At 57.4% G+C, this 27,619-nt stretch overlaps 15 protein-coding genes across 15 annotated transcripts; 8 read left to right on the top strand and 7 right to left on the bottom strand.

Annotated features, from left to right (window-relative positions):
* Nucleotides 1–317: 317 nt before the first annotated feature.
* Nucleotides 318–3,368, top strand: BDY17DRAFT_300820 (uncharacterized protein). The gene has a single exon (XM_033734128.1). The coding sequence runs from the start codon at nt 471–473 to the stop codon at nt 3,144–3,146; it is 2,676 nt and encodes an 891-aa protein (XP_033587747.1). The 5' UTR covers nt 318–470; the 3' UTR covers nt 3,147–3,368.
* An 8-nt stretch (nt 3,369–3,376) lies between these two features.
* Nucleotides 3,377–5,139, top strand: BDY17DRAFT_300819 (salicylaldehyde dehydrogenase). Its single transcript, XM_033734127.1, has one exon. The coding sequence runs from the start codon at nt 3,658–3,660 to the stop codon at nt 5,107–5,109; it is 1,452 nt and encodes a 483-aa protein (XP_033587746.1). The 5' UTR covers nt 3,377–3,657; the 3' UTR covers nt 5,110–5,139.
* BDY17DRAFT_300818 (uncharacterized protein) lies at nt 5,140–5,896 on the bottom strand. Its single transcript, XM_033734126.1, has 3 exons — nt 5,822–5,896; nt 5,680–5,758; nt 5,140–5,618 (listed from the first exon to the last, which is right to left on the bottom strand). The coding sequence occupies exons 1-3, from the start codon at nt 5,866–5,868 to the stop codon at nt 5,487–5,489; spliced, it is 258 nt and encodes an 85-aa protein (XP_033587745.1). The 5' UTR covers nt 5,869–5,896; the 3' UTR covers nt 5,140–5,486.
* Nucleotides 5,897–6,343: 447 nt separating this feature from the next.
* Nucleotides 6,344–7,357, top strand: BDY17DRAFT_325885 (S-adenosyl-L-methionine-dependent methyltransferase; the record flags this gene model as incomplete). Its single annotated transcript, XM_033737426.1, has 4 exons — nt 6,344–6,408; nt 6,468–6,497; nt 6,554–7,233; nt 7,293–7,357. 4 exons carry the CDS (start codon nt 6,344–6,346, stop codon nt 7,355–7,357), a joined length of 840 nt encoding a protein of 279 aa, XP_033587744.1.
* Nucleotides 7,358–7,610: 253 nt separating this feature from the next.
* Nucleotides 7,611–8,327, bottom strand: BDY17DRAFT_317881 (uncharacterized protein; the record flags this gene model as incomplete). Its single annotated transcript, XM_033736143.1, has 2 exons — nt 7,611–7,895; nt 7,989–8,327. 2 exons carry the CDS (start codon nt 8,325–8,327, stop codon nt 7,611–7,613), a joined length of 624 nt encoding a protein of 207 aa, XP_033587743.1.
* Nucleotides 8,328–8,590: 263 nt separating this feature from the next.
* Nucleotides 8,591–9,163, top strand: BDY17DRAFT_325883 (uncharacterized protein; the record flags this gene model as incomplete). The annotated part of the gene is made up of 1 exon (XM_033737425.1): nt 8,591–9,163. One exon carries the CDS (start codon nt 8,591–8,593, stop codon nt 9,161–9,163), a length of 573 nt encoding a protein of 190 aa, XP_033587742.1.
* A 429-nt stretch (nt 9,164–9,592) lies between these two features.
* Nucleotides 9,593–10,861, bottom strand: BDY17DRAFT_183949 (uncharacterized protein). The gene has a single exon (XM_033729941.1). The coding sequence runs from the start codon at nt 10,733–10,735 to the stop codon at nt 9,731–9,733; it is 1,005 nt and encodes a 334-aa protein (XP_033587741.1). The 5' UTR covers nt 10,736–10,861; the 3' UTR covers nt 9,593–9,730.
* A 3,067-nt stretch (nt 10,862–13,928) lies between these two features.
* On the top strand, nt 13,929–16,349 carry BDY17DRAFT_253701 (peptidase M28; the record flags this gene model as incomplete). The annotated part of the gene is made up of 3 exons (XM_033731368.1): nt 13,929–14,003; nt 14,066–14,873; nt 14,923–16,349. 3 exons carry the CDS (start codon nt 13,929–13,931, stop codon nt 16,347–16,349), a joined length of 2,310 nt encoding a protein of 769 aa, XP_033587740.1.
* A 44-nt stretch (nt 16,350–16,393) lies between these two features.
* BDY17DRAFT_183862 (nitroreductase) lies at nt 16,394–17,589 on the bottom strand. The gene has a single exon (XM_033729939.1). It carries the CDS (start codon nt 17,121–17,123, stop codon nt 16,437–16,439), a length of 687 nt encoding a protein of 228 aa, XP_033587739.1. The 5' UTR covers nt 17,124–17,589; the 3' UTR covers nt 16,394–16,436.
* Nucleotides 17,582–18,653, bottom strand: BDY17DRAFT_300806 (uncharacterized protein). Its single transcript, XM_033734125.1, has one exon. It carries the CDS (start codon nt 18,516–18,518, stop codon nt 17,718–17,720), a length of 801 nt encoding a protein of 266 aa, XP_033587738.1. The 5' UTR covers nt 18,519–18,653; the 3' UTR covers nt 17,582–17,717.
* Nucleotides 18,609–19,086, top strand: BDY17DRAFT_183864 (uncharacterized protein). Its single transcript, XM_033729940.1, has one exon. The coding sequence runs from the start codon at nt 18,699–18,701 to the stop codon at nt 19,044–19,046; it is 348 nt and encodes a 115-aa protein (XP_033587737.1). The 5' UTR covers nt 18,609–18,698; the 3' UTR covers nt 19,047–19,086.
* On the bottom strand, nt 19,010–21,218 carry BDY17DRAFT_300805 (deoxyribodipyrimidine photo-lyase). Its single transcript, XM_033734124.1, has one exon. It carries the CDS (start codon nt 20,986–20,988, stop codon nt 19,126–19,128), a length of 1,863 nt encoding a protein of 620 aa, XP_033587736.1. The 5' UTR covers nt 20,989–21,218; the 3' UTR covers nt 19,010–19,125.
* BDY17DRAFT_300803 (Ssu72-like protein-domain-containing protein) lies at nt 21,219–22,381 on the top strand. Its single transcript, XM_033734123.1, has 2 exons — nt 21,219–21,545; nt 21,599–22,381. The coding sequence occupies exons 1-2, from the start codon at nt 21,223–21,225 to the stop codon at nt 22,299–22,301; spliced, it is 1,026 nt and encodes a 341-aa protein (XP_033587735.1). The 5' UTR covers nt 21,219–21,222; the 3' UTR covers nt 22,302–22,381.
* Nucleotides 22,382–22,994: 613 nt separating this feature from the next.
* On the top strand, nt 22,995–24,326 carry BDY17DRAFT_325876 (FYVE zinc finger-domain-containing protein; the record flags this gene model as incomplete). The annotated part of the gene is made up of 1 exon (XM_033737424.1): nt 22,995–24,326. One exon carries the CDS (start codon nt 22,995–22,997, stop codon nt 24,324–24,326), a length of 1,332 nt encoding a protein of 443 aa, XP_033587734.1.
* A 212-nt stretch (nt 24,327–24,538) lies between these two features.
* Nucleotides 24,539–27,590, bottom strand: BDY17DRAFT_183839 (uncharacterized protein). Its single transcript, XM_033729938.1, has 5 exons — nt 27,294–27,590; nt 26,905–27,240; nt 26,441–26,852; nt 25,820–26,383; nt 24,539–25,767 (listed from the first exon to the last, which is right to left on the bottom strand). Exons 1-5 carry the CDS (start codon nt 27,426–27,428, stop codon nt 24,752–24,754), a joined length of 2,463 nt encoding a protein of 820 aa, XP_033587733.1. The 5' UTR covers nt 27,429–27,590; the 3' UTR covers nt 24,539–24,751.
* Nucleotides 27,591–27,619: the final 29 nt, after the last annotated feature.

The raw sequence follows: 27,619 nt of genomic DNA, 5'->3' as shown, positions 1-27,619 counted from the left end.
TCTGGCCTTTGACGAACTTCATCATCGGGGCCAATCCCGCCGCCGCGTAAGATGAGAGATCCTGCTGCCTCTGAGTCGCCTGGAGGGATCGGACCCAAGATATAGCCACGCAATATGATCGACAGCAGTGCTCACGACGGCGAAACATGTCCCACAACCGGCCCACAGCGGCACACGTGTGCAGGGTGTTGTTTGCCCTCATTAAAAGTGCAAGCGCAACCCGCGGATGCGAGGCTCCTTCCCAAACTTCTAGCGCGACCCCACCTAGCAACAGCCGCTAGCCGGTAAACAACACGCCCACAAACTTTTCCCGAGGACGCAAGAGGTCTCACCTCGCCTCAATGCCTCGTTGTCATTGGCCCTTGGAATGTTGCGAGAAGATATGCGAGAAAGGCGAGACAGGCCCCGGGACTTGGACGCCATCGTCGACGTGGCGGACGACATGTAACTAGCTAGAGGGCGCGCTGTTGATGGAAAACTTCGACCTCACCTCCTTCCGTGAAGCCACGATGGCGCCGTTTGCTGCAGACGACGTGACACAGCGTCCGAGTACGGCGCATGTCGTGACACCGCAGGATGAAAACGGCAATACCACAACACGTCCGCAGACAAGCAGCGCCGCCAGCTCTCGACACGCCAAACGACTGCAGCTACGCAATGCTGGCTTTCGCGCTGCTCCCGTGCCAACGAGAAAGGTCACGCCCAGGTCTTCCCACCCCTCGAGCAGTCTGTCGGGCATGCGCAGCTCGCCCGACATCGAGAACATCTCGCCCAAAGCCACGCCAGCCCCGAGGGTCGTGTCCAACCGACGACGATCCAGTGGTGTGCTGCAAGAGATTGGAAATTCCTCCTCCGTCACCCATCGGCCCAAGAGAGTGCGAAAGCGTTTGAGCAAAGCTTTCGACCTTGTTGAGGGTTTCCACGACCCACCTTCCCCTCCTCCTCGCCAGTCACCCTCTCCCCCACCGACTCGGTCGCGATTTCCCAGACTGTCGTGGAAGTCCAAGCCCGCGGTCAGCCATCGGCGGCGCACAGCCAGCTCGGAGATGTCCAAGTACATCGACCACCTCGAAGGCCAACTGGCAGCGGCGGAATCTCGCATTTCCACGATCAACTCGCCCAGCGTCATTCGCGAGCAACGGAACCACAACGTCGAGACCAAGCAGCTGCAGGAAGATCTGGCGGACTGGGAAAACAAATACGAACAGCGCGTGCAAGAGGAGGTGGATCGACATGTGGTCATCGAGACGGACCTGAGAGCACGCATCCGCCACTTGGAGCTGGAGGTCGAGGAGGCCAAATTCCGCGTACAGGAATTGGAGACGCAAGTCGACACCACCAAACAGAACATGGAAGCCGTGGAGTGCGCCAACGTCAGCCTTGAGAAGCGGCTGGAGATGCTGAGCGAGCTCCTCGCCTCCACCAAAGTCGACCTGCACGCGGAGACGCCGGGCAGGACAAAACGACACTCACGCCCAAAATCGATGCTGCCTCGCTTCCCGACTGCAAGCACCCTGCACGGCTCCCCAGAGAGATATGCGCGCACGTCGCCGTCTTCCCCTAGGCCCTCGTACGCCAGTGTCCACTCTCCCCGCCCGAGCATCCACGGCTTCGACGGCTCCCCTGGACACTCCGACTACTTCATGTCCGAGGCGGAGTCGATCTTCAGCGAAGACTCCCTGACAGCCGATAGTATGACTTCGGTCGAGCATTCCGAGGCCCCGGCCGGCTACAATCCCTGGAACCTGCCGATCCGACAGAACAACACCGTCAAGCCCGCGCGGCGCATGAGGAAGTTCGGGGCCGGTAGTCTTGGGCCCAAGCCACTCATCTTGCCCGCCACGTCGAATCGCGAACCGTACGAGGTCCACCACACCCCTCCTCCCCTCGAGCACAGGAAGACGGCTCCCGAATCCTTGCTGAAGTGGGCCAAGATCCCCGACGAAAGCCATGGCCGCAGCCCATCTCCCGCCAGACCTCGAGCCTCCACAACTGCGAACGAACTGACAGTCCGTAAACTTCAGGAATCCCCGTTTGCACGTGTTGAGGAGCATACGCTGCTGGAAGACACCTTGGTCAGTCTGACGCCTCCTCGCTCGCCCGAGTCATCGGGCACGCCGAGGATACTCTCTTCTCGCGTATCGTCGATTGATGGTGTGCTCGGTCGCAATCTCATGGAGGAATTGACTGCAGCACGCGCGGTCGAAACTCCCGGAAGTGAGGTAGCCCCGAGTGACGTCGTCGAACTGAAAACTGGTTTGAAGGAAAGCAACGGGGACGCAGACAGTCCAACCGGAAACAGCTTGGCGGAGAACAAAGTGGTCGAAACAGATTTCGCGGACCCCAGCTCTGGAGAGAACAGCCTTGTCAAAGTCGATTCGGAAGCCAGCAGCGACGAAGTCGAAGGATGGGACGTCGTGCCACCCACCGACTCCTCAACGGATCTCATAGAGACGGCATCCACAACAGCCACAGTCGGAGCGACTTCATCAACGGCCACCCTTCGACCCGGCCATCGAAGAAGTCACTCTCGCAACGTCGGCATTCCCGGCAAAGGCGGCACCGACTCAACCTTCGGCCGACTACGCCTCCTCTTCGGCGACCTCTGGCGCTCCCCCGTCACCATAGCACGCTACCTCATCCAAACCGCGCAAGCGAAAATGAGCATCCCACGGCCCTTGCTGAACGTACAGTGGTGGCTGGTGGGCATATTACTAGGCCCCATGATAAAATCCCGTATGCTGGCCGCCAAACAACGCTGCTGCGAAGACGCGGAGCAACGGCCTCTACTGCAAACACCAGAACCGGACGATAGTCCGCCGCGGACGCCAGACATGGCCCACAACTCAGTGCACGAGACCCCGCCAGATCCAACCCCGCCGCCCGGAGGCGCGAAGCTGCATACTCATCCTACTGGGGCGCCGAGGAGCATGAAGCGCGTGGTGCATAAGGTGCGCTGCGTGCATCATCGCTCGAAGCACAGTCCGTGGCTGTGGATCAAGTTCTCCCTTACGCTGGCTTTTGCCATTGGCGCCGCGTTCAAGGACGGGCCGGGGAGTTTGCTGAAGCAGACTGTGTGTTCGTGCCGGCGGAAAGAGATGGAGGGGTTGGCGGCGTCGCAGAATAGGAAGGCGATTACGCTGTGAGATTTGCTGGGAGGTTGGTTCTTAATCATTGTTTTCTGACGGTCGGATTGCATTGCATTTTCTGGGTTGGGTTTCTCTCTCTCTCGTATGTACTCTATACTCTGCTACGGCCTGGAGATTTTTCTTTGGTTGGCTCTTGGGATTGGGTATGGGAGGGTCGGTTAGATAATGTGGTTTTTTATTGTTGTGTTGGTAATGAGCGAAGCTATCGTTGATCTCGTGCAATTATTTGTTGTTCCGAGCCGATTCGTCGCCGACGATCATCTTCCTTCTTCCAAAGATTTCGGAATCGCCGAATATGGAAGGCACTCTGCCGGCTTGATTTTACCTGCTCGCTGGACGTCCTCGTCATACATCGGCCGCAGGCAGCACTACCTCTGATATCACGCTCCGTCAGATTCAAGAAGTATCTTCGACACCAACCAGGAGACAGTCCGTGAACGTGTGGAGGTACCTCCGCTCAAACCACATCGTCACCTCAACAAACCGACCGTCTCCCCGCCCCGTACCCATGAACGGCCAAACACCAACCGCCCCATCTGGGCCCGTACCCCTCTGGATCGCCGGCAAAGAAGTAACGACTTCAACAACCTTCCCCGTCACAAGCCCCAACACCGGCTCCCAACTCTGGACCTCCAGCTCCGCCTCCGTGACCGAAGCCCTCCAAGCCGTGACCGCAGCCGAAACCGCGCTCAAAACCTGGCGCCGCACCAAACCCGCCGCCATTCGCGCCATCCTGCTCAAAGCAGCCGACATCTTCAACCACCGCGCGGAGGAATTAGCGGGCTACATGCAAGCCGAGACCGGTGCGCTGCAGCAATTCACGCAGTTCAACTTGACGACCACGGCGGAGAACTTTCGCGATGTAGCCGGGCGAGCGGCGGCGATTCTCGGAGCTATTCCGACTACTGGCACGCCGGGACAGGCGGCGTTCATTTTCAAAGAGCCGTATGGCGTCGTCTTTAGCATTGCGCCATGGAACGCGCCGTACATCCTCGGCACCTGCGCGTTTCTGTATGCTCTTGCGGCGGGGAACACGGTTATCCTGAAGGGCAGCGAGCTGTCTCCACGAACCTTCTGGGCGATAGGCTCCGTGATGAAGGAGGCAGGGTTGCCGGATGGGGTGCTGAGTGTGCTTTACCATCGCCCGGCAGATGCAGCGGCGGTGACGAATGCGATTATCGAGCACGCGTTTGTCAAGAAGATCACTTTTACCGGCAGCACGACTACAGGGTCGATCATCGCGGCGAAAGCAGGGAAAGAACTCAAGCCCGTGCTCATGGAGCTGGGCGGTAAAGCGTCAGCAATCGTGTGCGAGGATGCGGATCTGCAGCACGCAGCGATGCAAGTTGCGCTGGGCAGTTTCCTGCACGCCGGCCAGATTTGTATGGCGACGGAGCGGGTGCTGGTGCATCGGAAGGCGGTTGGGGAGTTTGCGGAGGCGCTGAAGGGCGCGGCGGAGAAGGTGTATGCTCCTACGGGCGATGCGCCGGTGCTGGTGGCGCAGGCGACGGTGGAGAAGAATCATAAGTTGCTGCATGATGCGGCGGAGAAGGGGGCGAAGGTGTTGTATGGGGATCCGAAGGCGCAGGAGCAATCGCCGTACCGCATACGCCCGGTCATCATCTCGGACGTGACAAAGGACATGGACGTGTTTTACACCGAGTCTTTCGGGCCGATCGCTGCCTTGATTGCATTTGACAGCGACGAGGAGGCGATTGATATCGCAAACGACACCGAGTACGGACTCTCGGGGGCTGTATTCACGCAGAGCCTGGGCAGGGGATTGAAGATTGCAAAGGAGATCGATACTGGTGCGGTGCATATCAACTCCATGACGGTTCACGACGAGGCGACACTTCCGCACGGTGGAGTGAAGAAGTCGGGCTGGGGAAGATTCAATGCGCAGTGGGGCGTGGAGGAGTTTTTGAAGCTGAAGACGGTTACATACATGGAGTCATGACGATAGCCCGAAGGGTGGCTAATGTGATTTCACTCCACTCCACTCTCTTCTTCTATCCGCTGTTGCGTCCTTTCAGTCAAAGTAAGCGCCTGTCCGGCTTGCCAGATTGCCCAGTCCGGCTCCACTGGGCACACCGTCGCCGTCATCTTCGTTGAGTAGCAGTCCCCGTGGACGCTCGACATGCTGCGCCGGCGTATGATGGAGAGTATCATTGGAGACGCCATCCTCTTCGAATGCCCTGGAAAGAGCTTCCCGGAGAAGATCGTACAGCTTTCCCTCCGCAAACACTATCCACTCATCTGTGCGGGACCAAATTCGGGCGATCCGACCATGAAGAGAACCTCACAAAGAAATCCTCCATTTCCATAGTAGGGACCTCATTTCTTCCTCACATCCTTCTTCGCATCCCTCGCCAGCCTATCCTTCTTGCCACCACTCAGCATCTCCAGATGGCCCGCCTTGCTGGCGAGAGACTTTTCCGTAACAGCAGTCAAACCAGCAGAGTGCTTCTACTCTCACGTTAACAACTGCTCCAAATGAGGGCATAAGCCCGTAGATCAGAAGCCGCACCTTCTTCATCTTCTGCTGCTTGACGGCCGCTGCTTTGCGCGGTTTGATCACGCGGGCGCCGGTCTGTTTGCGCTGCGTTCTGCCATGCACGATGTTCGTAAGTTATCTAAACGTCGATACGCGGGGCTTGGATGGAGCTTACACTTTGGGCGCTGGAGCTTTGCTTTTCTTGATCTGCCCTTGAGCCATTGCGAGGCTGATGTGCAGTGGGACGGATAGCAAGAAGGACTGAGGAGATGCATGAAGTCAGATTTCGGGCAGATTTACATGGAGGATTCACGGCTGACTAAGCAGAGTCCACCCCAGCCCGTCAAGTGCTGGTTTGGGACGACGAGGCTTTGCTTTTACCATCGACATCGCTGACGATTATTTATATTTGAAAACGGCAAACCCCGCCTAGTAGCAGTATGCCTGATGTCACTTCATTTGTGGTCTTTGACGTTTGACATTGGTGTCTCAGTGATGCGTAATACCGTTACTGCGTAAGTTTGCGCAAGCCGCGGTAGTGCTGACATGTCGCTGTCCGCAGGGCTGATAATACCTCAATCAGCCCATAGCTACTCGCGCGTGCAATCGGCACAGTACGGGGATGCTCTTATAGCAAACTGTCGTTCTCATTTGTTCACCCCGGCACGGAAGCCCTCGCCTCCAGTACCGTGCAGCAATGGCCAACAGCTCACCCGACCCCGACCCCTATCCTCTTGCCAGGGACAAGAAGGAATCGGATAGGTAAGTCGCATTGCAGCAGGAGTTGTCTGTGTTCTTGCTGACCTTGGACCTACTAAAAGACTGCGAGAGCAGCACGACATTAGTATACAGTATGTGGACCACCCACAAGCTCACGGGGCTTTGCCTTGGTCTAACGACGTAGCAGGAATGCTGGCTATCTCATCTTCCCAGCGATTGTCGACCGCCTGCCATCACACGCACGGATAGCAGACGTCGCTGCCGGCACTGGCGTATGGGCCATGGACGTCGCCAAGTCGCTTCCCAATGCGCAGCTGGTCGCTTTCGATCTCTCGTCCGCGCAGTTCCCCCCTTCAGCACCTGACAATGTCCAATTCGTTGTCACGAATGCGAAGCAACCCTTTCCCGACGCCTACCACGGCTCCTTCGATCTGGTTCACATCCGCGCACTCATCGCCGCGATGATGAGCCCGGAAGACTGGGAGGTAGTAATGTGCAACATCCTCCAGCTGCTCAAGCCCGGCGGCAGCGTGCAGTGGTTTGAAGGCGACTTTGGCAATGTGCCTTGCCTTCGTAACAACCCAGAATATATGCGGTTTACCGCTTTGCCGAAGCTGCTGGAGAAGTTCAGGTCGGTAATGGGCGATCGTGCAACAACCGGTCCCGGCAACCTTGTCAAAGCGGCATCGGCTCGGCTGGAAAATGTGGAAGTGGATGTCTTTCCCACGGACAGGCTTCCTGAAATGAGGGCCCGATGGGCACGACAGGCGGCGATTGCCATGCTTGCATGGGCTGAGAAAAGTTCGGGCTGGTCGGCAGAGGAATTGGCCCAGATGAAATCGGGCGTTCAAGTGGATATTGATAACGGTGCGGCCCGACCATCGAAGGACCGATGCTACCTGTGCTAACTGCAACTCTCTTGACAGGAGCTTATCATCGTGGCGATATTTACTGCGTGACTGGCCAGAAGCCTCATGCATCGACGGAGTGAGCTTCGACCGCAGGACGATGTGCGTGTAAGCCACAGTCGGGCGATTCTTGTATGTGCGGCGAATGCACGTTTGGTGGCCAGTTGGGCGGGCAAGACCTGATAGCAAGGACCGTCCGGTAAGCGAGGTAGACGTCGTAGGTATCTTTGTAACCGTTGGTGAGGGTCGTCACGGAAGCTTGTCAATTCCATCCTAGTGACGACCTCGTGCGTGCCGGGTGGTACGTGCGAGCGGGAAGATATATCAAGAGCAGCTTCATCCCGCCGGCGCAATAGCAGCTCTTTCTTCCGCCCTGGTGCCAATAGTATGCTTTTTGATGAACTCAACATACCCCAACCTCCTCCCCTGCAACAAGTTGACTGCATCTTGCAACAGCCCAAACGCGAACCCCCCCTTCGCGCCCAGCTTCATCAGCCTCACCCCCGTAGGCAGCGGCATGCGCTTCCACGCAGAGAACAATCCCGCACTCACAAGCCCAGCCAGCATCGTACTGAGAAAGTCCTTATTCCCCGCCGCCGCCCTGCCCCTCACCTCCTCCGCCTCGGCATCCACTCCGCGATCATAATCCAAATGATTCCTCCACTCCCTCACAACCGCCGCCCGCCCACGATCAATCGTCTCCTCCATAAAAACCAAGCACCCCGCCCACGGCGCCAAGCGCCCACCCATCCGGAAGCCCTCGTAGATCCCTCCAAGCGCGATATGGTAGTTCTTGCTCTTGTGGTAGAGATACCATCCCGCCTGGGTGTTGGGGAGGCGGTGCGCGTGCTCGGCGCGAAAGCGCAGACCCGCTTCTTGCCCGCCTTTGCGTGCGCCGAGGAAGAAGCCCGAGACGCCGGCGAGGGTCATGTAGATTGGGAGGCGGAAGATGAAGGGTTGCGAGATGCGGTGGAAGGAGCCTGGGGCGGGTTGGAGGAGGGCGGCGACTGCTTCTTCCGCTGTTATGGGTTGAGCGGCTGATGGCTCCTCCATTGAAGGTTTGGACATTGCGTTGATGGTGTGGTTATATCATTGTTGGGTTGTATTGACGAGAGGCTGAGCTCGGTGTCGTTGAAGCATTGCATGGGCGTCGAGGCCGCGCTGATTATATAAGCATTCGAGATCTCGACCGCACCTTTTCAAAGCCGCTCTTTCTCCACTGCACCACCGACGCAACTCCCTTTTCGCAACGCGCCACATCGTTTCGGCTTGCGACGAGATAACCACAGCCGTCACACTGAGCGAGTTACCGCGCAATGTCCACAACCCAACCCTCCCCACGAACGTGGACACTCCGTTTCAAAAACAACCGAACCACCATCATCCTCCACGTCGATCCACTACAGAAGCTCAGCAGCGTGAAAAGCGACCTTTTGAAAGCGGTCCAGCAAACTCATCCGCACGGCCGGCTCAGCGGCGCAGCAATCCCCCAAAATTCCGCCGAAATACAACTTGCCAAACCCAGGGATGCCGAAGATTTGGCCGAGGGGTTCCAGAGCATAGAACCGCGGCGGGAAATGTTTGCCGATGGGAGCGATAGCGGGAAGGGAAAGGGCAAGGCTTCAGCGGGTAAGCAAAAGCAGGCGGATACGAGCAGAGAGTGTCCGGAGAGTGTTGGGCTGCGGGATGGTGGGATTGTGGCTTTCAGATTTCGGGGCGAGGGCGGGCAGCCAGGCGGAAGAGGGCAGATTGTGGACGACGAGATTGACGACATCAGGGTTAGCGACGAAGATGATGATCGAGACTGGGATGTCATTGTGCCGGATATCGACGAAGGTGAAGAAGAAGGGCTGCCGTCGATAGAGAGGATGGACGAGGACCAGGGCTGAAGCTGTATGGACTCTAGCTGGCAGTGCGGATATCATGACACGACGAACTCGACTCGAGCATTTTACTATCGGTACTATTGGACCACCAGCAGCTGGCGTAGCTGCATTTCACCCGATCGACCCCCAAGCGCCTCGGACGAGCGGTTGCTTCTCTCCGATCAATCCCATCGGCACCAAGGCGTGAGATGAAGAAGAAAGCCAGCACCTGTGTAGGATGCCCGGAGAGCCAGCTTATCGCCCGTATGCAAGCCTCAGAAGTGTCATATCTGCGAACCAACACCTTGGCCAGCATGTTTGCTTCTCTACGATCCAGTGGGTTGGAGTGAACTCTCCAGGAGTCTTCACAAGGCTTTCGCCCGTGGCTTCTCTACAGAGATGTAGTCAATGGCCAGTGTGCGTTTGGGATGTTACAATGAGCTTCAAAACGATTCTCTGGACGGATTCTCACCTCTCTTCGCCAATATGCTTTTATCATACCGCGTTGAAAGGATGGCTGTGGCTATCGGCAGCCAAAGTGCATATGAGATGTGGAGTCTTGGCCGCCAAGCAAACTTTTGCCCCTTTCACTCACGACGTGATATGCTTGCCCAACTTCATCATCTCTACAATTGAAAGGATTGGAAAGAAAGAATTGAAGCCACCTGCGGTGAGCCAAACGCGTGAAGTTCGCGCGGAGATACAGCCAGCTCTATCAAGAAGCTCGACCAAAAGATCCACCCCTCCCACTACAAGAAACCCCCGACCACCTCCAGAATCGCCGCCCAGTGCAGCCGCAGTGTCATATCGTCCTGCTCCACCCGGAGCCTGCTGAGCGTCTCGGCCTCCCCGGCCCTCCCTCCCTCCTCGGCATCCCGGATGAGATCCGACCACGTCGTCAACTGGTTCCGCGTCTGCGCGGTGAACGGCGACAAGTCCAGCCACGCAGATGGGCGGTCGAGCGCCAGGCGAAAGGCGGTCCCGTGCAGCATAATCGCCACACGGTGCGCGTCCACCGCCTGGCTGCGTCGAGCCGCCCAGCGTTGAGCACTCGCCATGTTCCCGGCGAGAAGGGACACGTTGACGAGGTTGTCGTAGGTGATGAGGCCGTTTCCGGGGCCCAGGTTCGGCGGCGTCATGACCTCGCCGGCGAAGGCGGGGGTCGCGAAGATTGCGGTGACGAGCTGGGGATGGAGCCGCAGCTCCGGCGAGCTTCGAATGAAGAGCCTCATTTCGTCGAGACGGCCGCGGCGGATCATGAGAAGAGCCCAGAGGGCTCGGGCCTCGAAGGTGGGCAGCAGGGGCCTGCACATCTCGTAGAGCTCGGGGGGCAGGTGGAAGATGTCGTTGGCGAGGCTTGCCAGGCCGGTCGTCGACGCGATCTCGGGGACGCGGACGAAGAAGTGGTGCCGGAGGCCAGCGCTGTTGAAGCGGACGCTGGTGAACTGCATCTTCTCGGTTGTTGTGGTGGTGGTGGAGGAGTTTGCGGTGCGTGAACGATGGTTGATTGATTCGAAGCAGCGAGAAGAGACCGTGGTGGTGAGCGAGGGCGGGAGGAAGAGAGCGAGGGGTTTGAAAGAGCTTCGAAGTGACCATATCAAAAAGCTGTGTGTGGGAAAAACTGCACAATAGAGACAAGGTTTGATTGCGAGAGGCTGTGTGACGCGAACTCACTCATCAAACGCAGCAAGTTCACACGGAAGGAGCGACAGCGGGAGCAGAATGGGCCTAACAAGACGCGGAGAAGCGGTTTGACGCTGTACAGGGCCGCAGACGCGTGAGTATCGATCATGATCCAAGCGATGGGGCAGAAGAGCTGAAGAAACGTCCAATTCGTTGTCACGCGGCATGGGGAGGAAGAGAAACAAGGCTGCAGGCCACATTGGTGCAAAAGGGGGCCATCCAACCCGTTTCAGCAGCGATCGCCGAACAATTCAGCATCTACAAGATAATTGCCCTCTCCAGCCTCCGAATCATTCCAATCACCATTGAACTGCCCCCTGAACATGTTTGCACGCGTCTTTGTCTGTCCTGACCCCAAAGATCATCAAAAGCAGCTTCACCGTGCTCCACCGTATGCTGAAAGGCCTCAACGCGTGAAGCTTTCGCTCAGCGACGTCTTTAAACGCCGAACAGGCGAATGGCGAGGCGGTCAAAGGGGAGAGGGTTATGTTTCGCGTGAAGAATACCGTTCATACTGCCCCCTTTCGCCCTGTGACTGCCCTGCCGCTGCGTGATATTGATGGGGGCTCGTGGAGATGCGTCAGAGGAAGGAAGAGTGAGCTCTACGAGTGTACATCCCATGATAACGGCTTTGGAACGCTTCAGTCGAGTTGTCAGGCTTGTGAAGTAGGATGAAGGTGACGGAGAGCTCGTGTCCGAGGTGGTATGGAGTTTGATCAGCCGGGAGAGGCTTTGTGACTGGCAGCGAGGGCTTGTGGTTCGAATCTCCGGCGTGGAGGAATGATGGCGATTGTGGTGGAAGCTAGATCTTGTCTATCTCACATCAGTGCTGCTTGTGTTCATGGTTGATTCGACGTACCTGTCGACTGTGCTGTAGCTTGGAAGGCTTCCGGCGCGATCTGCCGCCTCCACGACCGCGTCGGTGAGATGTGAGCCGGCACCAACATCTCAACGGATATGAGGGTGGAAGACTAAGTGAGCCATAGGCCGTGAGAGCGTGTAGACAGTGAAAAGAAGGACAAACAAGACTGTGTAGTAGCTCTACAAGCACTCATCCACAGCAAACTGCTCGTCGCTCGCCCAGCAGACGTCAAACACACAAACACACCCACCTACCTCCCTCTCCCAGACGCGTACAAACGTCCACCACGACGGCAAATACAAAAGCAACAACTTCAAGGATGCTTCCTTCTCCAGACTCAAGCAATGCAGCTCAAGGCCTGATGAAAAAAGGTTGGGATGTTCAAGAAATTGGAGCTACGCTCGGCCCTCAACTCGGAGCACCAGCAACGCCCTGATATGTCTCGCACTAGAAGTCACACTGTCGTGCATAGGCGATGATCGGGCGGTACTGTAGCGCGATTGGAGTTACCTGTAAGAGACACACGTTAGCGTGTTTCTTGCGGTATGAAGAAGAAAGAGAAAAGAAGGGAGAGGAAGGGAAGCTGCTGGAGTAGACTCAGGTACTTTCCTCAAGAGACGCGGGAGCGCTAAAATGCGCGCTAGTCGATTCGGCAGCTAGGCTTGTATGGGAAGTTGTAGGCCAATCGGATGGCTGAGTGGAGCCGTGGTGGAAGCTCGTGGTCGGTGGGCGAAGCTTGAAGTGGTTGCCGGGCATTTGAAAGGCTCAATGGGTCGTCGAAGGGCTCTTGCAAGGCGGTCTGAGGGCTTTTTGCTTGCTGTCGAGGTCTCAGTGTGTTTGTTGCTTGCTACTACGCGTCAGTCGGGCCATCTTGTAAGGATTGCATTCGACTCACCACGAGCGAAAGCTGACCAGAGCCAGCGGGGCGGATGGGAAGCATTTTCGACCAGTCATACACTGCAGAGACCGATACAGCGACGAAGGGCGGTCGACTTAGGTCATTGCGCGCTGCCAACCTTCTTTACGATCAATTGAGCTCGCAGTCAGCACCTACCACCTCAGGAAGCGCGTCAGCGGTACCTTAGCCCACGTGTCAGGAAGCAAGCACATCGGTCGGAGTAGCTCGTCCAACAATCGCGGACCCTCAATCGAAGGCCAATCCTTCGCCAGTACGCACAGATCCGGCATCGCCAGCCCTCAAAATCAGCAGCACTACATACTTCCTCCTTTTCTCTCGGACGCGTATCACACCAGATCACTTCCGTCAACGACCAGAAGCCAGGACAACGTCGCGGCTTGGAAAGTCTGGCCCAAGTTCCGGCGAATTAAATCGATGCCAGAGCACATTACGCAGTGTACACGACATACGCTTTGAAGTAGCGACGGCTTTCGACCCTCCAGTATGCCTTGAAAAGCGGCCAACGGCATGAAAGAGGGTGTATTGAGGCCAGAGTACCGATCGCGTGTCGGGAAAGATGCAAGTACCAGCAAGTGTACAACAAAGTAGTGGAGAGAGCGTAAGAAAACGAAAGACAGGGTTTGGGAATGTTGGAGTACCGCAATGTTCAAGATCGACCCGACAGCAAGCCCTGGAATCCTGCAACTTGTATACATCATCCATCGGCAAAATGCCAGGACTCGAAGTCCAAAGGCATCCGTCCAAGCTACCCAAAGGGCGGGATGGCGAGACATGGCAAGTTGACGGCAGGCGTTCCGGCTTTTTTCAAATTTACCTGATCTTCCACGCTGGATGCTGGCTTTGAGTAACGTTGTTCTACCTTTCTGCAGCAGACATTGACTGGTCTTTTGTACGGAGGAGCAGGATGCAGTCCGGGCCAGATTGTCGTATGAGCGTTGCCTCTGCGCCGGGCTGCGGAGATATTGTGATATTGGAGTACTGAGGAGCACTCTATATTCAGCCTACTTCCATTCCAGTGGAGATCGCTATTGTCAGAAAATGTGATAGCAGCAGACATGGCAAAGGGGAGAGCAGATGAAGTCGGAACAGACTCGCCGCCAACTCGGAGCTTGAGTGGAACTCCGCGCCAGCTCGATGGGGAAGGTGAGCTGCAGCGGGCAAGCACGACACCGAGGGGTAGGGCTTCGTTCGCATTCGCATCAGAGGGTTGGCCAACTTTGCCATTCTCCCAGATATATCCCTTGCGCCCCCGGCTGAGAAGCGCCCCTCGAGTCTTGGATACTTTGGAAGCCCCGTCGCGTGGCATGTAAAGCACCGCTGCCAAGATGCCCTCCGAAAGCACCCCACTCTTGCAAACTGTCCCCGTAGCGGAGCAGCACCAGCGATACCCACATCGATCGGTATGTCATCTCAGTCCCTTCCATCCTGCCCTGCAAGCAAATGATACTGACGTCCTCTCCAGCTGCGTAGATACTGCACCATTGCGCTCGCCTGCATCCCCATCGTCACCCTCGTCGTGATCCTCGTCCTCATAGGCATCGGAGCTCGCGGCGATGTGCTGGGCAATGGCGACGACGATGCCGTGCTTCTTGCCCTGACGAAAGGCGGACTGCCGCACAAGTCGTGGCCTGCATCGCAAGGCCTGAGCTATGCCGAGCTGAAAGACATCCTACGAGACACCCCCGATCCGATGAAAGCGAGGGAATGGAGCCAGTACTACGCTTCAGGCCCGCACCTCTGCGGCAAGAATCTGAGTCAAGCGGAGTGGACGCGAGACTTGTGGGAAGAGTTCGGTGTCAAGCACTCGGAGATTGTGACCTATGATCTATATCTCAACTACCCCGTGGACAGCGGGCTGGCCCTGTTGGAAGATGGCAAGGTGGTGTTCAAAGCCACTCTGGAGGAAGACGTGCTGCCCGAGGACCCCACGACTGGTCTCGAGGACAGAATCCCGACCTTCCATGGCTACTCCGCGAGCGGCGATGTGACGGCGCAGTATGTCTTCTGCAACTACGGCATGTATGATGACTACGAGGAACTCGAGAAAGCCGGCGTGGACTTGAAGGGCAAGATCGCCTTGGTCAAGTACGGTGGCATCTTCCGTGGCCTCAAAATCAAAGGGGCCGAGGAGAAGGGCATGGTTGGCGTGATCATGTACGACGATCCTGGTGACGATGGGGAGTTTACGGAGGAGCATGGGTTCAAGCCTTACCCGCATGGACCTGCCAGGAACCCAAGCAGCTTGCAGAGAGGGAGTGTGTCATACTTGAGTGAGTCGGCTCCGATTCCGAGATCACTCAGCTACTAATTTTGCGCAAGGCGTCGCACCCGGCGACCCAACAACCCAAGGCTACCCATCCAAACCAGGAGTACCTCGCCAGTCTGTCGAAGGCAAGATTCCAAGCGTTCCATCCCTACCAATCTCTTACGCGGAAGCACTTCCGTTGCTCAAGGCTCTGAACGGACATGGGCCGAATGCGTCATCCTTCCCTTCGTCCTGGCATAACGGGGGACTGGGCTACAAGGGCGTGGAGTACAGCGTCGGACCGTCGCCCGAGTCGTCAACCGTCCATTTGATGAACGAACAGGAATACGTCATCACGCCGGCATGGAACGTGATTGGTGTCATCAATGGCTCGATTCCGGACGAGGTAATCCTGATCGGCAACCACCGCGATGCTTGGATCGCTGGCGGTGCAGGCGATCCCAACTCCGGGTCCGCCGCACTCAACGAAATCATCCGATCCTTCGGCAAAGCCCTCGAGAAAGGCTGGAGGCCGCAAAGGACCATCGTCTTCGCATCGTGGGATGGGGAAGAGTACGGCTTGCTGGGCTCCACCGAATGGGTGGAAGAATACCTGCCCTGGCTGTCCGACGCAGCCATAGCGTATGTCAACGTCGACGTGGGCGCCGTCAGCCCCAACCTCCGCACCTCGGCTGCTCCGGTGTTGAACAAGGCACTCTACGACATCACAAGCTCCGTGCAATCCCCCAACCAAACGACTAAAGGCCAAACTGTCCGCGACCTCTGGGACGGCCTAATCTTCACAATGGGATCGGGTAGTGACTACACCGCCTTCCAGGACTTTGCGGGCATCTCTTGCATCGACATTGGCTATAGTGCTCAAGGCCCCGCGGATCCTGTCTATCATTACCACAGCAACTACGACAGCTTTTACTGGATGGACAATTTCGGCGACCCGGGCTTCCTCTACCACACTTCTATCGCACAGGTCGCCGGCCTTCTCGTCGCGAAGCTGGTCGAGGAACCTGTCATCTCTTTCAATGCCACCGACTACGCGTTCAGCCTGGAACGCTACCTGAACAGCCTAAAAGAGACTGTACCCAAGGAAGACGCACCTCGCAACTTCTTCGGTGCCCTCGACGCCGCAATCGAAGCCTTCCAACGCGTCTCCGTCGCCTTTGACCACACAGCCTCGAAACTAATCGATCTGGCGAGCAGCAAGAAGCCAGGGAATCGCGCGGAGCTGTACAGATCCATCCGCAGCCTCAACACCAAGTACAAGCTGCTGGAACGCCAGTTCCTTCACGCTCCGGGGCTCGACAGCCGCTCGTGGTTCAAGCATGTCGTTTTCGCGCCGGGATTGTGGACGGGGTATGCGGGGGCTACGTATCCGGGGTTGGTGGAGGCGGTGGCGGACAAGAATGAGACTGCGATTCGGAAGTGGGCGGAGATTATTGAGGGTGCGGTGCACCGCGCGACGGATCTGTTGATTCCACAATGAAGGATATGCAATGCTCTACTAATGGGATGTGTGTATATCTATAAGCCCGCTGAACGCAAAAACAACCTTCCCCCAAATGCCAACACCCTACTCATCCAACAAGATCAGCACTTCATCAACGTCCTCCCGCCCAATATCCAACACATTAACAGGATGCACAGCAGGCCACCCAATCGCAATCCCACACAACAGCACCTCCTCCTTCGCCACCCCAAACTCCCTCCTCACCACCTCGGGAAACCCCACAACGCTAACCTGCAAACAACTCCCCAACCCCCGCTCCGTCAACGCCAGCACGAAATTCTGCACAAACAGCCCCACACACATGGCGTCCATGGCCGTCAACCGCTCATCGCAAAGCGTGACAAGGCCACACACCGGCGCGCCGAAGAACTCGTAGTTGCGCAGCTGCGCTTCCAGGTGGTGCGCCGCGTCGTCCCGCGGGATGTTCCACCCTTCTGGACCGTAGAGTTTGTGCCCCATGGCGGAGCGGAAGTGGTTGAACTCTGCTGGGAGAGGGGCGATGCGTGGGCCGTGGTCGTTGGCGGCGCTTTGCAGGGCGCTCACGATGCGGGTGCGTGCGGGGCCGTGGGCGAGGCGGAGGCGCCAAGGTTGCGTGTTGGAGTTTGAGGGGGCGTTGGTTGCTAGGGTTGCGCAGGCGCGGAGGATTGAGGCGGGCACGGGGTCGGGGGTGAAGAGGCGGGTGCTGTGGCGGGCGGTGATGCAGGTTGCTAAGGTTTTGGGGGTGTAGGGGGGTGATGGTGTTGTTTCCATGGTTCAGTTGGTGGATTGGAATCCGAGATGGGTGGATGTCTGGCTTGGAGAAGATAGATGTGTGTCGAATGAATTTGTGTGCAACCGATTGTTCAGCCAGTCCTGGAAGTGAAGAGCAATATGTTTGCTATGGGAGTCGGGACAGACTGGTGTTCCTCGTGTACTCGGTGAAATCGCAATGAGTCGTGAAAATGCGTGAAAAGTGCAGCAGAGATCTCGAAACGCAGCTACCATCCGGTCTGCCGGTGGTGGTGATCTACCATGGGGCTGAAATTGAAAGGACTGACGTTGTATCTTGGAGCCATTTGATATGAGCGGTGTATGGCTGATGCAGAGATAGCGAATCGCAAAATGCATGGACGAGGTGTGGTTCAGCCGCACAGGCCGCACAAGTGCCATGGAGCGTACCAAGGAATAAGAGTTGCTCAGGCTACCACACAATCGTGCCTATGCAATGAGGCCAAGGCCAATGAAACGTGAACAAGAAGTCAAGTGAAGCATCACTTGTACATTTCCTACTTCAATCTTGCTAACTACCGCGTATGCTTTTTCTCCCTCATCTCACACGTGAAGCCGAGCCTTTCTTGCACGCCTTTACCTGCAAGTGTACCCGCCGTCAATCAGCAGATCAGCACCGGTGGTGTAGGTGGAGGCGTCCGAGCAGAAGTAGACATAGGCGCCCTTGAGCTCCTTGGCGTCGCCGTTGCGGCCGAGGGGGATCATGCTCATCCACAGATCCTGCGTCTCCTTGGGCACAAAGTCGGACAAGCCGGTGTCGATGTAGCCGGGGGAGATGGAGTTGACGCGGGCAAAGTCGCGCCACTCGTTGGCCAACGACTTGGCCATGTGGATGCAGCCGGCCTTGGCCACGTTGTACGACGTCTGCTCCTGCGGGTAGTTGGCAATGTGGCCCGACATGGACGAGGTGATGACGAGCGAGCCATGGCCCTGCTGCTTGAACAGATGGCCGACGGCCTTGGCGCAGTTGAAGGTGCCGTTGAGGTCGACGTCGATGACGTGGTTCCACGCCTCGACGGAGCCGTCGAGGATGCCCGAGTCGGCGGTCGCGCCCGCGTTGGCCACCATGGCGTCGATCTTGCCAAAGTCCTTGACCACCTCGGCCACGAGCGCCTCCACGCTCTCGTACTTGTCGACCTGGCACTTGTACGCCTTGGCCTTGACGCCGTACGACGCGGCCAGCTCTTTGGCGTTCTTCTCGCCGCCCTCCTTGCGCGAGGCGTAGGTGATGGCCACGTCGGCGCCCATCTCGGCGAGTCCGCGCGCCGCTTCAATGCCCATTCCGCGCGGGCCGGAGGCGCCGGTCACGAGCACGACCTTGCCCTTCATGGACAGGAGGTCGAGGAGATGCTCCTTCTCGGGGATTCTGACGGGCATGATGTCGGATGTATGGGGTAGAGTGATGTGGGGCTGGGATTGAATGGAGGAAGCTGAGAAATGGTTTGGTGATGGGTAGAGTGAAGTAGAGAAGAGATATGGGAGAGTGGAAGAGTGTAGAATGAGAGGAAAACAGTTTTCTCTTCCACCGACTGCCCCGCCATTGGGTGGTGTGAGGTAATGGTGGGGCAGAGCTCCAGCGCATGCATGACGGAGATGTTATGTAAGCCTGACCAACATGAACGTCACCTCCTTCGCCTTTCCTCTCTGCATAATCAAGCTGGAAATGTACCCTCCGCACTGCTCGGTGGTGTCGACCATAGGCTCAGCTTCATGTCCGGCCAAAAGCTTGCAAGCATGCATCCATACCGCACACCACCACGAATGCAGCAGCCTACATATTCACAGCATCACATCGGGAATGCTAGCCCATTCCGGCATCTCCCGGATGCGAGGAGACGGTGCAAAGCCAAAGCAACACCGGACCTCATGCTCGACAGTGAGTACTGTATACAGAGGCTACGCTGAGTTATGTAAGCCGCGCGGCATGTCTTCTTACGCAGCGAGACATATCACCCGACCAAACATGTCGTCACGTGAGCACTCCTCAATTGTGCACTCCTCCCCCTACGTTCGCAGTCGACCTGCCCAATCCCACCTTGTACCTCTCCAATGCCCGTTCCCTGCACTTCTTGTGATCCAGCATGGGCTTGGGATACCCAGCCTTCTCCGCCTGCTTCTGCGCCCCTCGCCCATAAGGATCATGGATCGCCTTGCCCTCAATGCCCTTCAGCTCCGGCACCCACTTCCGAATGTACTCCCCACTCTCATCGAACTTCTCGCTCTGCAGCAGCGGATTGAAGATGCGGAAGTACGGTTGGGGATCCACGCCGGTAGAGGCGGAGAAGCCCCAGCCGCCGTTGTTCGAGGCAAAGTCGCCGTCGATCAGATTCTCCATGAAGTACTTCTCCCCCATCCGCCAGTCTAGCATCAGGTCCTTGGCAAGGAAACACGCAACAATCATACGGCAGCGGTTATGCATCCACGCCATTGTTTTGACTTGCCGCATTGCTGCATCGACAATGGGAAAGCCGGTTGTGCCCTCTGTCCAGCGGCGGAAGGCTTCATCGTCGTACTCCCATTCGATGTTCGAGTATTCGTACTTGAACGCCTTGCCCATGCAGATGTACGGCCAGTGCGCCATGACGTGCTTGTAGAAGTCGCGCCACGCAACCTCCGAGATCCACGTGGTGATGCCTGCGCTGCCTCCGTCAAGCCTCTTACTGCTGTTGGCTTGTTGTGCTAGGCGGACAGCGGTACGAGCTGCCAGTGAGCCGGCGGAGAGATGCGGGCTCAAAAGCGAAGTGGAGTTGGCTGCTGGAAGGTTGCGAACGGCTTGGTACGACTTGATCTTTTCTGCCAGGAAGCGGTCCAGTCGATCGCGGGCCTCGTGTTCTCCGGCGGGCCAGAAGCTCGCAAGGCGCTCACGGTCCTCGGCAGACAGGCTTTTGTTTGCGGGAGCCGATGGGATCTCGCAATCAAAGAGTGCCTTGAATTTCTTCCTGGCGGCTTCAGGGTTTGCAGACGGCGCCGGCGACTCAACGAGCAAGTGTGGATGCTCGTGCACGTGCTTGACCCAGGATTTGAAGAAGGGAGAGTAGACGGAATACTGCTTGCCAGTACCCGACGAGATGCTGCCAGGAGCAACCACAACATCATCGTGAACGGGCGAGAAGTCGACGCCTTGCTGCAAACAGGTGTCAATCAACTTCGTCTCTCGCCTCAGCTCGTCGACTTCGTATTCGATGTTGCAAAAAACGTGCTTTGCGCCCCACTCCTGGAACTTCTGCAGGATGTGCGAGGGCACGTCTTTCCTCTTGTCGATGGTGGTAGTGTACAGCGGTATATCGAGTTCTCCAAGATCCGCTCGCAGCACCTCCAACGTCCTCAAGTCGAAATCGACCCGAGCCTTACTTGTGAGATGCGCTTGGTAGTCTTGCGGGCTGACGACGAACATGCAAATCAACGGCACGCCAGCCTCCTTTGCTTTCTCGCTGGCCTGACTCAGTCCTCGATTATCGAACATGCGGAGGTCACGCTTGAACCAGTGGACCACGCTCTCGCCGACTTTGATCGTCTCACGTTGGGCTTTTGTGTCCTTGATCTTCGAATGCAGCACGTCCATCGGTCGCGGGATTTCGCCTTTGTGGTACTGCTCGCAGCGCGCGTTGCTCATTTCCGGCGGATAGAATTCGCGTTGGATGATGCCGGCTTCCTCAGCCGGGCTGAGGTGGCTGGAGACGGCATTCTCAGCTTTGGGCTTTTTGGTGGGAGACGGTCGTACGGGCGATGTCGCTTTTCTTTTCGGTGCCATCTTGGACGAGAAAGCGCGTACGAGTGATTGTGGTTGTCGCGGTGGAGGCAATCGACGAAAGGCCAAAGGGAGTAGCAGTCTCGATGCGCCAAGCATGCACGTTGCAGTGTCGCGAAGTGCCAGGTGGTGAAGGAGTCGCACGCGCTCGCTGATGTTGCTCCTCTTTCGCGAAGAGTGTTTGTATTTGGTGTTGCGATTTCAGACGTTGCGTCGTTGACATCATCATGGACCTCTTTCCCCGGATTGCTCGTTCCTGCATCGACGCTAGCACGGGGTTGAGTTTACGGAAAGAGCCGTTCCGTGAGCTTGAAACTCCACCAGTCGTTCGGAATGCATTCGAGACTTTCGAAGCATTCACGTGTGGACCGCGCATACTCTCTCTTCCCCTCTGCTCGAGTATCCTCGGTGGCTCTCACAACACCGCAGATGGCGACCGACCCGCGACGACGAAACGTCCAGTCGCAACCACCACCTCCCCCGCCTCCACCGCCGGAAGATCAGCCCGACTCTACCACCGTAAGCCTCGATGGGTCCAGTGACACCACCGCACAGCAGCCCAATGGGCAGAAGCCAGGCGAGGCAGCGCAACCAGGCGGCTACAAGCTGAAGTTCTGCACCGTCTGCGCCAGCAACAACAATCGTTCCATGGAAGCGTAAGGCGCCTCTTTCCCCCCTTCACCCTTCACCAACTCACAGAGAATTGCAGACACCTCCGACTCTCCACCTCCGAAGCCGCATATCCTACCATCTCCTTCGGCACAGGCTCGCTCGTCCGTCTACCCGGCCCCAGCATCACGCAACCCAACGTGTACACCTTCAACAACACCTCCTACGACAGCATGTACAACGAACTTGCAGAGAAAGACGCGCGCCTGTACCGCGCCAACGGCATCCTACCCATGCTCGAGCGCAACAGAGGCGTCAAGTGGGGCCCAGAGCGCTGGCAAGACTGGCGCGTGGGTGTGCCTCGCATCGGGAAAAGATGGGAAGGCGGAGAGGCGGAGTACAATGCCGATCGAGGGTATGTGGGGACGGAGGCGGGGGTGGTGGACATCGTGTTTACGTGCGAGGAGCGGTGCTGGGACGCGGTGGTGGACGACTTGCTTACGAGGGGCAGCCCGCTCAATCGGCCAGTGCACGTGTTCAATGTGGATATCAAGGATAATCATGAGGAAGCGCTGGTTGGCGGGAGGGCAATTCTGGAGCTGGCCAATGAGCTGAACCAGGCTGCGAGGGAGGAGAGGGAGGCGCTGGGCGCGACGAATGGCGGTGCCGCTGGTGTGAATGGGTTTGACGCGGGCATGCCGCATGCGAGAGCGGGATTCGATGAAAGAGTGCCGGAGATACTGGGCGCATGGCAGGAGCGGTGGCCGGGTCTGCCAGCGCTCTGGACATTGGCATGGTTTTGAGCATTTCTGCGGGCGGACGTGTGCATTTTGAGATACCCCATCTGGCGATAGATCAATCAGTCAATCAATCATGAAATGTGGTCGTGGTCCTGCCTCATGCGTAGAGTAGATACGGTTTGGGTGGACTGAACCATCAGCTTTTGATTGGCTGCCGGACTAACGCTCCACGGGCCCGCCCGAGATCTACCCGAAAGCTTCCTCGTTGCACGTGAAACGGCGTGGCCTCTCCGCATCCGGGGTGTTGTCAGCAGTGAAGGCCAACGGTCATCTGCACTTCCCTGAGTGGCGAGCCTCGCCACACCACATCGGCCCCTTTCTATTCCCTCCTCGCACTTTCGATTTCAGTCTCGGCGCCCTGAGGTTCGAGGCCGCCGGGAATAGAAGGAACCCCGGTTGTGCCGGCCGGGCACGCGACCTCCCTCCGCTATGAGCAGCGGGCCCCGTCCTCAGCTCTTCCCGTCTTCCTCCTCTTCTCAGGCTGTCCCTCAATCTCGATACTACTCTCCAGAAGACGAAGGCGCCAAGTGGTTCGACTTTCTTCGAACAGCACACGACACCGTACCACTTGAATCGTCGTCGTCATCCGCAGACCGCAAGCGACCACACCCCGCATCTTCGCCGGATAAGTCAGACCTCCCTCGTAGAGTAGTGTGGAGTGGACGGACGGTGTCGAATAACTCCAACTCTGTCACCATGGCCGGGCAAAGCCGAGAAACAGCCATCGATCTCACCTCCCCCACACGACCTCCGCCACCCCGAAGTAGCAGCAGAAGAAGAGACAGCGAGGAGACGATAAGAGCAGCTGCACATAATCATCCCAGACCAGGCATGGGTGCTTCCAGACCCAGCGGAGCTACAAGACAAAGCAGCGATGTTGTGCTTCCGCCCTGGCAGCCCGATGCAGCCGTCGACCGCTGTCCGGTGTGCGGGACGGATTTCAGCTTCTGGTACCGCAAGCATCACTGCAGGAAGTGTGGGCGAGTCGTGTGTGCTGGGTGCTCGCCGCATCGAATCACCATCCCGAGACAATACGTTGTCCAGCCTCCAGCATTACCTGACGCTGATCGCTGGCCCCTCGGCCCTCCGATTGGTAATCCTTATCGAACTCTTGAAGGAGGCGAGGTGGTGAGAGTATGCAACCCCTGTGTACCTGACCCGTGGACTCCTGGCGCGGAACCGGACGGACCTGCTCAGCCTACAGACGTTCCTCCGAGGCGAAGAGACAGTCATGAACCGGCACGGTATCGATACCAGCAGTTTCCGCCACCACCCTCTTTACAGCGCCCACAACCTCCGGTGACGTCTAATCCACCTGGCGGCCTCAGTCAAAGCTTACCACCCAACAACCCCGCTGGTCCCAACTCTCGCGCTCCCCCTCCTCCTCCGCCGGATCACACCCGACCATCGACCCACCGCTACACCGCAAGCGCAAGCACCGCCATCCCACCAACCACGCAACCCCAACCGGCCAGACAGCGGCCACCCGCAGGCACCACCTCAACAACCAATCTCCAACCGCAACCCCGCCCACCCCGCCGCGAAATCCCAGAAGAAGACGAATGCCCCGTCTGCGGCCTCGAGCTGCCCCCCGGCGACGCAGTCCGCGAAGCGCACATCCAAGAGTGCATCACCGCCCGCTTCTCCTCCAACCCCTCCAACACCACCAGCGTCGGCTCCGCCCCACACTTACACCCACCCCGAACCTCCAGCACGCAATCAGCGCCTACAGCCACAGATGCCCCACCGACCGCACCTTCTACCTCCGCCCCCTCCAATACCACCACAACGCGTCCCCGTGCAACGAGTTATCGCCCCCGCGGCATGGCCGTCTACCGCGCGACGGAGAAGGACTGTGCCGACGCCGCCGGCGAGCCGCAGGAGTGCGTCATTTGCTTCGAGGAGTTCCAGCCTGGCGAGGAGATGGGGCGCATGGAGTGTTTGTGTAAATTCCATCGGACTTGCATTCGCGCTTGGTGGGAAACGAAGGGGGTGGGCAGTTGTCCGACGCATATGCTGCATGAATGAGATGATTGATGTGATGATGGAGGAGTTGGAAGGCTGGGGTTGGATGCTGCTGCTTTGGACGGGGGCATGGATAGATCTTATTGGTGGACATCTTCTTTCCGCCCGGGGACGATGATGAAGCTTCATGAATGATCTATCGTGAATGAAATATCAACTACTTCTGCTCCTGGCTATCCGGCTAAAGGCTTATGATATCGCTCGCTCTCTTGTTTGGGGTATCGCAGACTCCTAGGACCCCAATCGTCATCACCCTCAAACCCACCCCCTTACCGTCTCGGCAACGACCGCCCCGACTTCCCATCATACCTATGCCCGCCGCGTGGTCTGGAGTGAGGCACAGCGTGCGCAGCACCGCGCGGTGGAGGATACGGTTGGAAATGAGACGAGGACATTGGTACGTCCTACTCCAGCATAGCATCGACGTGTCAGCGAACTCCACATGAAAACTTGGAAAAAGGGGAGGAAGGCAGGCTCACATTGTCATTGACCGGTGTAAAAGTAGCGGCCGCTGCGGTGGGTCCTCGCCGCTTCTGATGGAGAGATCGTCGGTAGGATGCGGCGGGTGAGAGGGGCATGCGTGGTTGCAAGCCGAGGAGAAACGGCGATGTTCTTGCGGGCATTGCTGGGGTTGGCGAGAAGAAGGCGGAGAGAGGAGGAGCGGAGGTTAGGGGGAAGGGGGCTGCGACGGCCTGGCTGACTGGGATGCTGTTGTCGATGGGGGAAGAGAGCATGTCCACGTCGCTTTGCTGCTGTTGGTGGTCGTTGTTGCTGCCCATCGCGTTCCAGTTGAGGGGTTGAAAGGGGTGCGGGATGTAGGACTGCAAGCCTGGGTCTTCGAGCAGCAACACGCCTGTATTCCCCATGACTGTAGACTGAGGCCAATCGTCGTCATTCACGCAAGCCGCGTTGTCGAATGGCATGGAGTATGGATGTTGAATGTCGCTGCCAGATCTCGACATCGACACGGAGTCCAGTCTTGCTCTTTCTTCGCGCCGCTGACCGAGCTTCTGAAGACTGCCCGAGATGCGATTGACCGCCAGCTCGGCAAGGGAGTGCACTTTGTGCATTTCAAGTTCGCGAAAGACGGTATAAGCTTGTCTGATGAGCCATTCATGCTGATCGTCGTTAGTCTCCCATGCGTCGAGGAGCAGGATCATGCAAGCGTTGAAGGCCTGTTGACTCGTCGTCCAGCAAACGAGCAGGGCGGGATGTCGATGTTTGAAGAACATGAAGGCCTTGATGATCTGCAAGCAGGAGTTGATGACTAGCGCTCGGCCGCGCACCGGTGCTGGATGGCGAGGGAAGCCCTCGGCGCTGCATCGGTTGCTCATTGTGGATGCATATGAGGGCGGCGACGGGCCTCTTGGATCCGAACCTTGTGTTCGTTCGATACGTTGCCGATTGAGGAGGATCAAGAACGATTGCACTTTGACGAATAATGCTGAAAAGTGTCAGCACTGTTGTAAAACAAGGGTATAAAAGAGGCTGCTTACATGTGGACAGCACATCCATCGGCCACTCCGGCAGTGCGGTCTCGGAATGCACCCAGCGCTCGTCAAACTGCAACGCACTGGGCATTGTATCCCACAGGCCAAGCAGCTTGTCAGTGTATTCATCAATTTTGGCCACAGCCATCATGCCATTGCTACTCAAGATGAGACGTGCGAGAATGGTGAAGTAATGCGTGAACTCGCTGAGTCGAAGCATGGTTGGGTTCGTAGTCAGTTGCTCAGGTGGATTGCAGTCGCCGGTGCCAGATATTCCAAGCGGCCTACCAAGAGTGACAGAGTATTGCTGGTCCATGTGCAGCATCCACCACCAAAGCGCTTGCCGTGCAGAGCATTCTGGTAAAAGCGGGACGGGGTCGAGAAATTTGGGGTTTCGATGGAGTCCGATGGAATGAGCGAGGCGTATTGTAGTGCCGAACAGCGTCCATGCGTCGAGGAAGCGGCCCGTGTTTGTCAAGTACGGTCCCATCATGAGGAGAGTCTGAATACCTGGTAGCGTGGGCATGTTCATGAACGATGCATTCCGCAAGGCTTGCATGCTCGCAGCCACTGCAATGTGGTGTTAGCCAGGCACATATTCCCATGTTTCAATCAAGGCACACTTACAGAAGGCATCTTGTCTTCGACGAATCGCAGCGGAGGTCACGGCGTTCCACTGGCCGCCATTACGGTCGTACTGACCCATGTGCAATCCAGTAGCGAGCGTTGCAAAGATCAAAGCCAGGACATCTGGAGCCGTCTCGGTGTTATGCTCTGCATCGCTTAAGAAGCGCTCAACTTCCTTTTTCGTCGCCTCCTCAGGTGTGAACGGAAAGACGCAAGGTTGAGCACGACGCTGGAAGAGATCAAGGTATTCTAAAAGTTCTTCTTTGGGAGGCAGAAGTTCCAATAGAGCAGAGCTGGTGGAGTGGTTGAAGATGACGGGGAAGGGGTATGGCGAAGAGTCGGCTGCATACAGATCCCGACCTTTGGGAACGGTGTGCGTCAACGAGTGTGCACCCAGCTGCAGGTTGGCGAACTGTTGTATGGTTAGCAATGGATAATGCGGCGGATTGCGGGAGATACGCTACATCCGAAACAATGCTTGCAAGACCCGGAGTGCCGAAGTAGATGTTGTCAACGCGGTCAATCGTCCTCAAGCTGCGTTGGCGCGCAGTGACGGGCTTCGTGCCACTCCTTGATGGTCGTTGGTCCAGTGCCACATCGTCTTCCGCGCCGTCATCATCAGGATGGCCTTGCCGGATGGCCTGAAGTCGTTCTTTGAGCTGTTGGTTTTCCAGTCGCAGCTTGCGTATCTCATATGACTGCTGAATGGGACTGTAATCGTTACCCTCACCGACGACAAATTCACATTCCTTTGGATGCCCACGTGCGCAACACGCAGAACATGGCTTGGTTCGGTCGCACTGCAAAAGTAAGTCCCCAACACGTCGATGATCATCGGTGGCATCAGGCTTACCTTGACTTTGCGTTCACGACACGTCGTGCAGGATAATAGCTGGCGGGTGGTGATCTTCTTGAGTCGATAGTCGATGTTTTGGGGATCTTGGGGAGTCGAGGATGGCCCATAGTCTGCCCAGGAGAGGGAAGCCATGTCATGGAACAGCGGCAGACATCGTCGGGCAGATCGAGGCTTTAAGGTGTCAAGCCAGCCGCCTCCAATCTCGATTAGCGAGAAACACTCAGCGCTGAGCCTGAGCCACGAACTGAGACGGATGGAGAGGTGTCAAGCGGGAATGGGAGCTTCAAGATTTGAGATCGTGCTGTATCCCGCGCGGACGGATG

Source organism: Neohortaea acidophila (genome assembly GCF_010093505.1).
Source record: "Neohortaea acidophila strain CBS 113389 unplaced genomic scaffold BDY17scaffold_8, whole genome shotgun sequence".
NCBI lineage: Eukaryota > Fungi > Ascomycota > Dothideomycetes > Mycosphaerellales > Teratosphaeriaceae > Neohortaea > Neohortaea acidophila.
The sequence above is the reverse complement of the archived record's forward strand: the minus strand, read 5'-3'. Positions and strand labels throughout refer to the sequence as shown.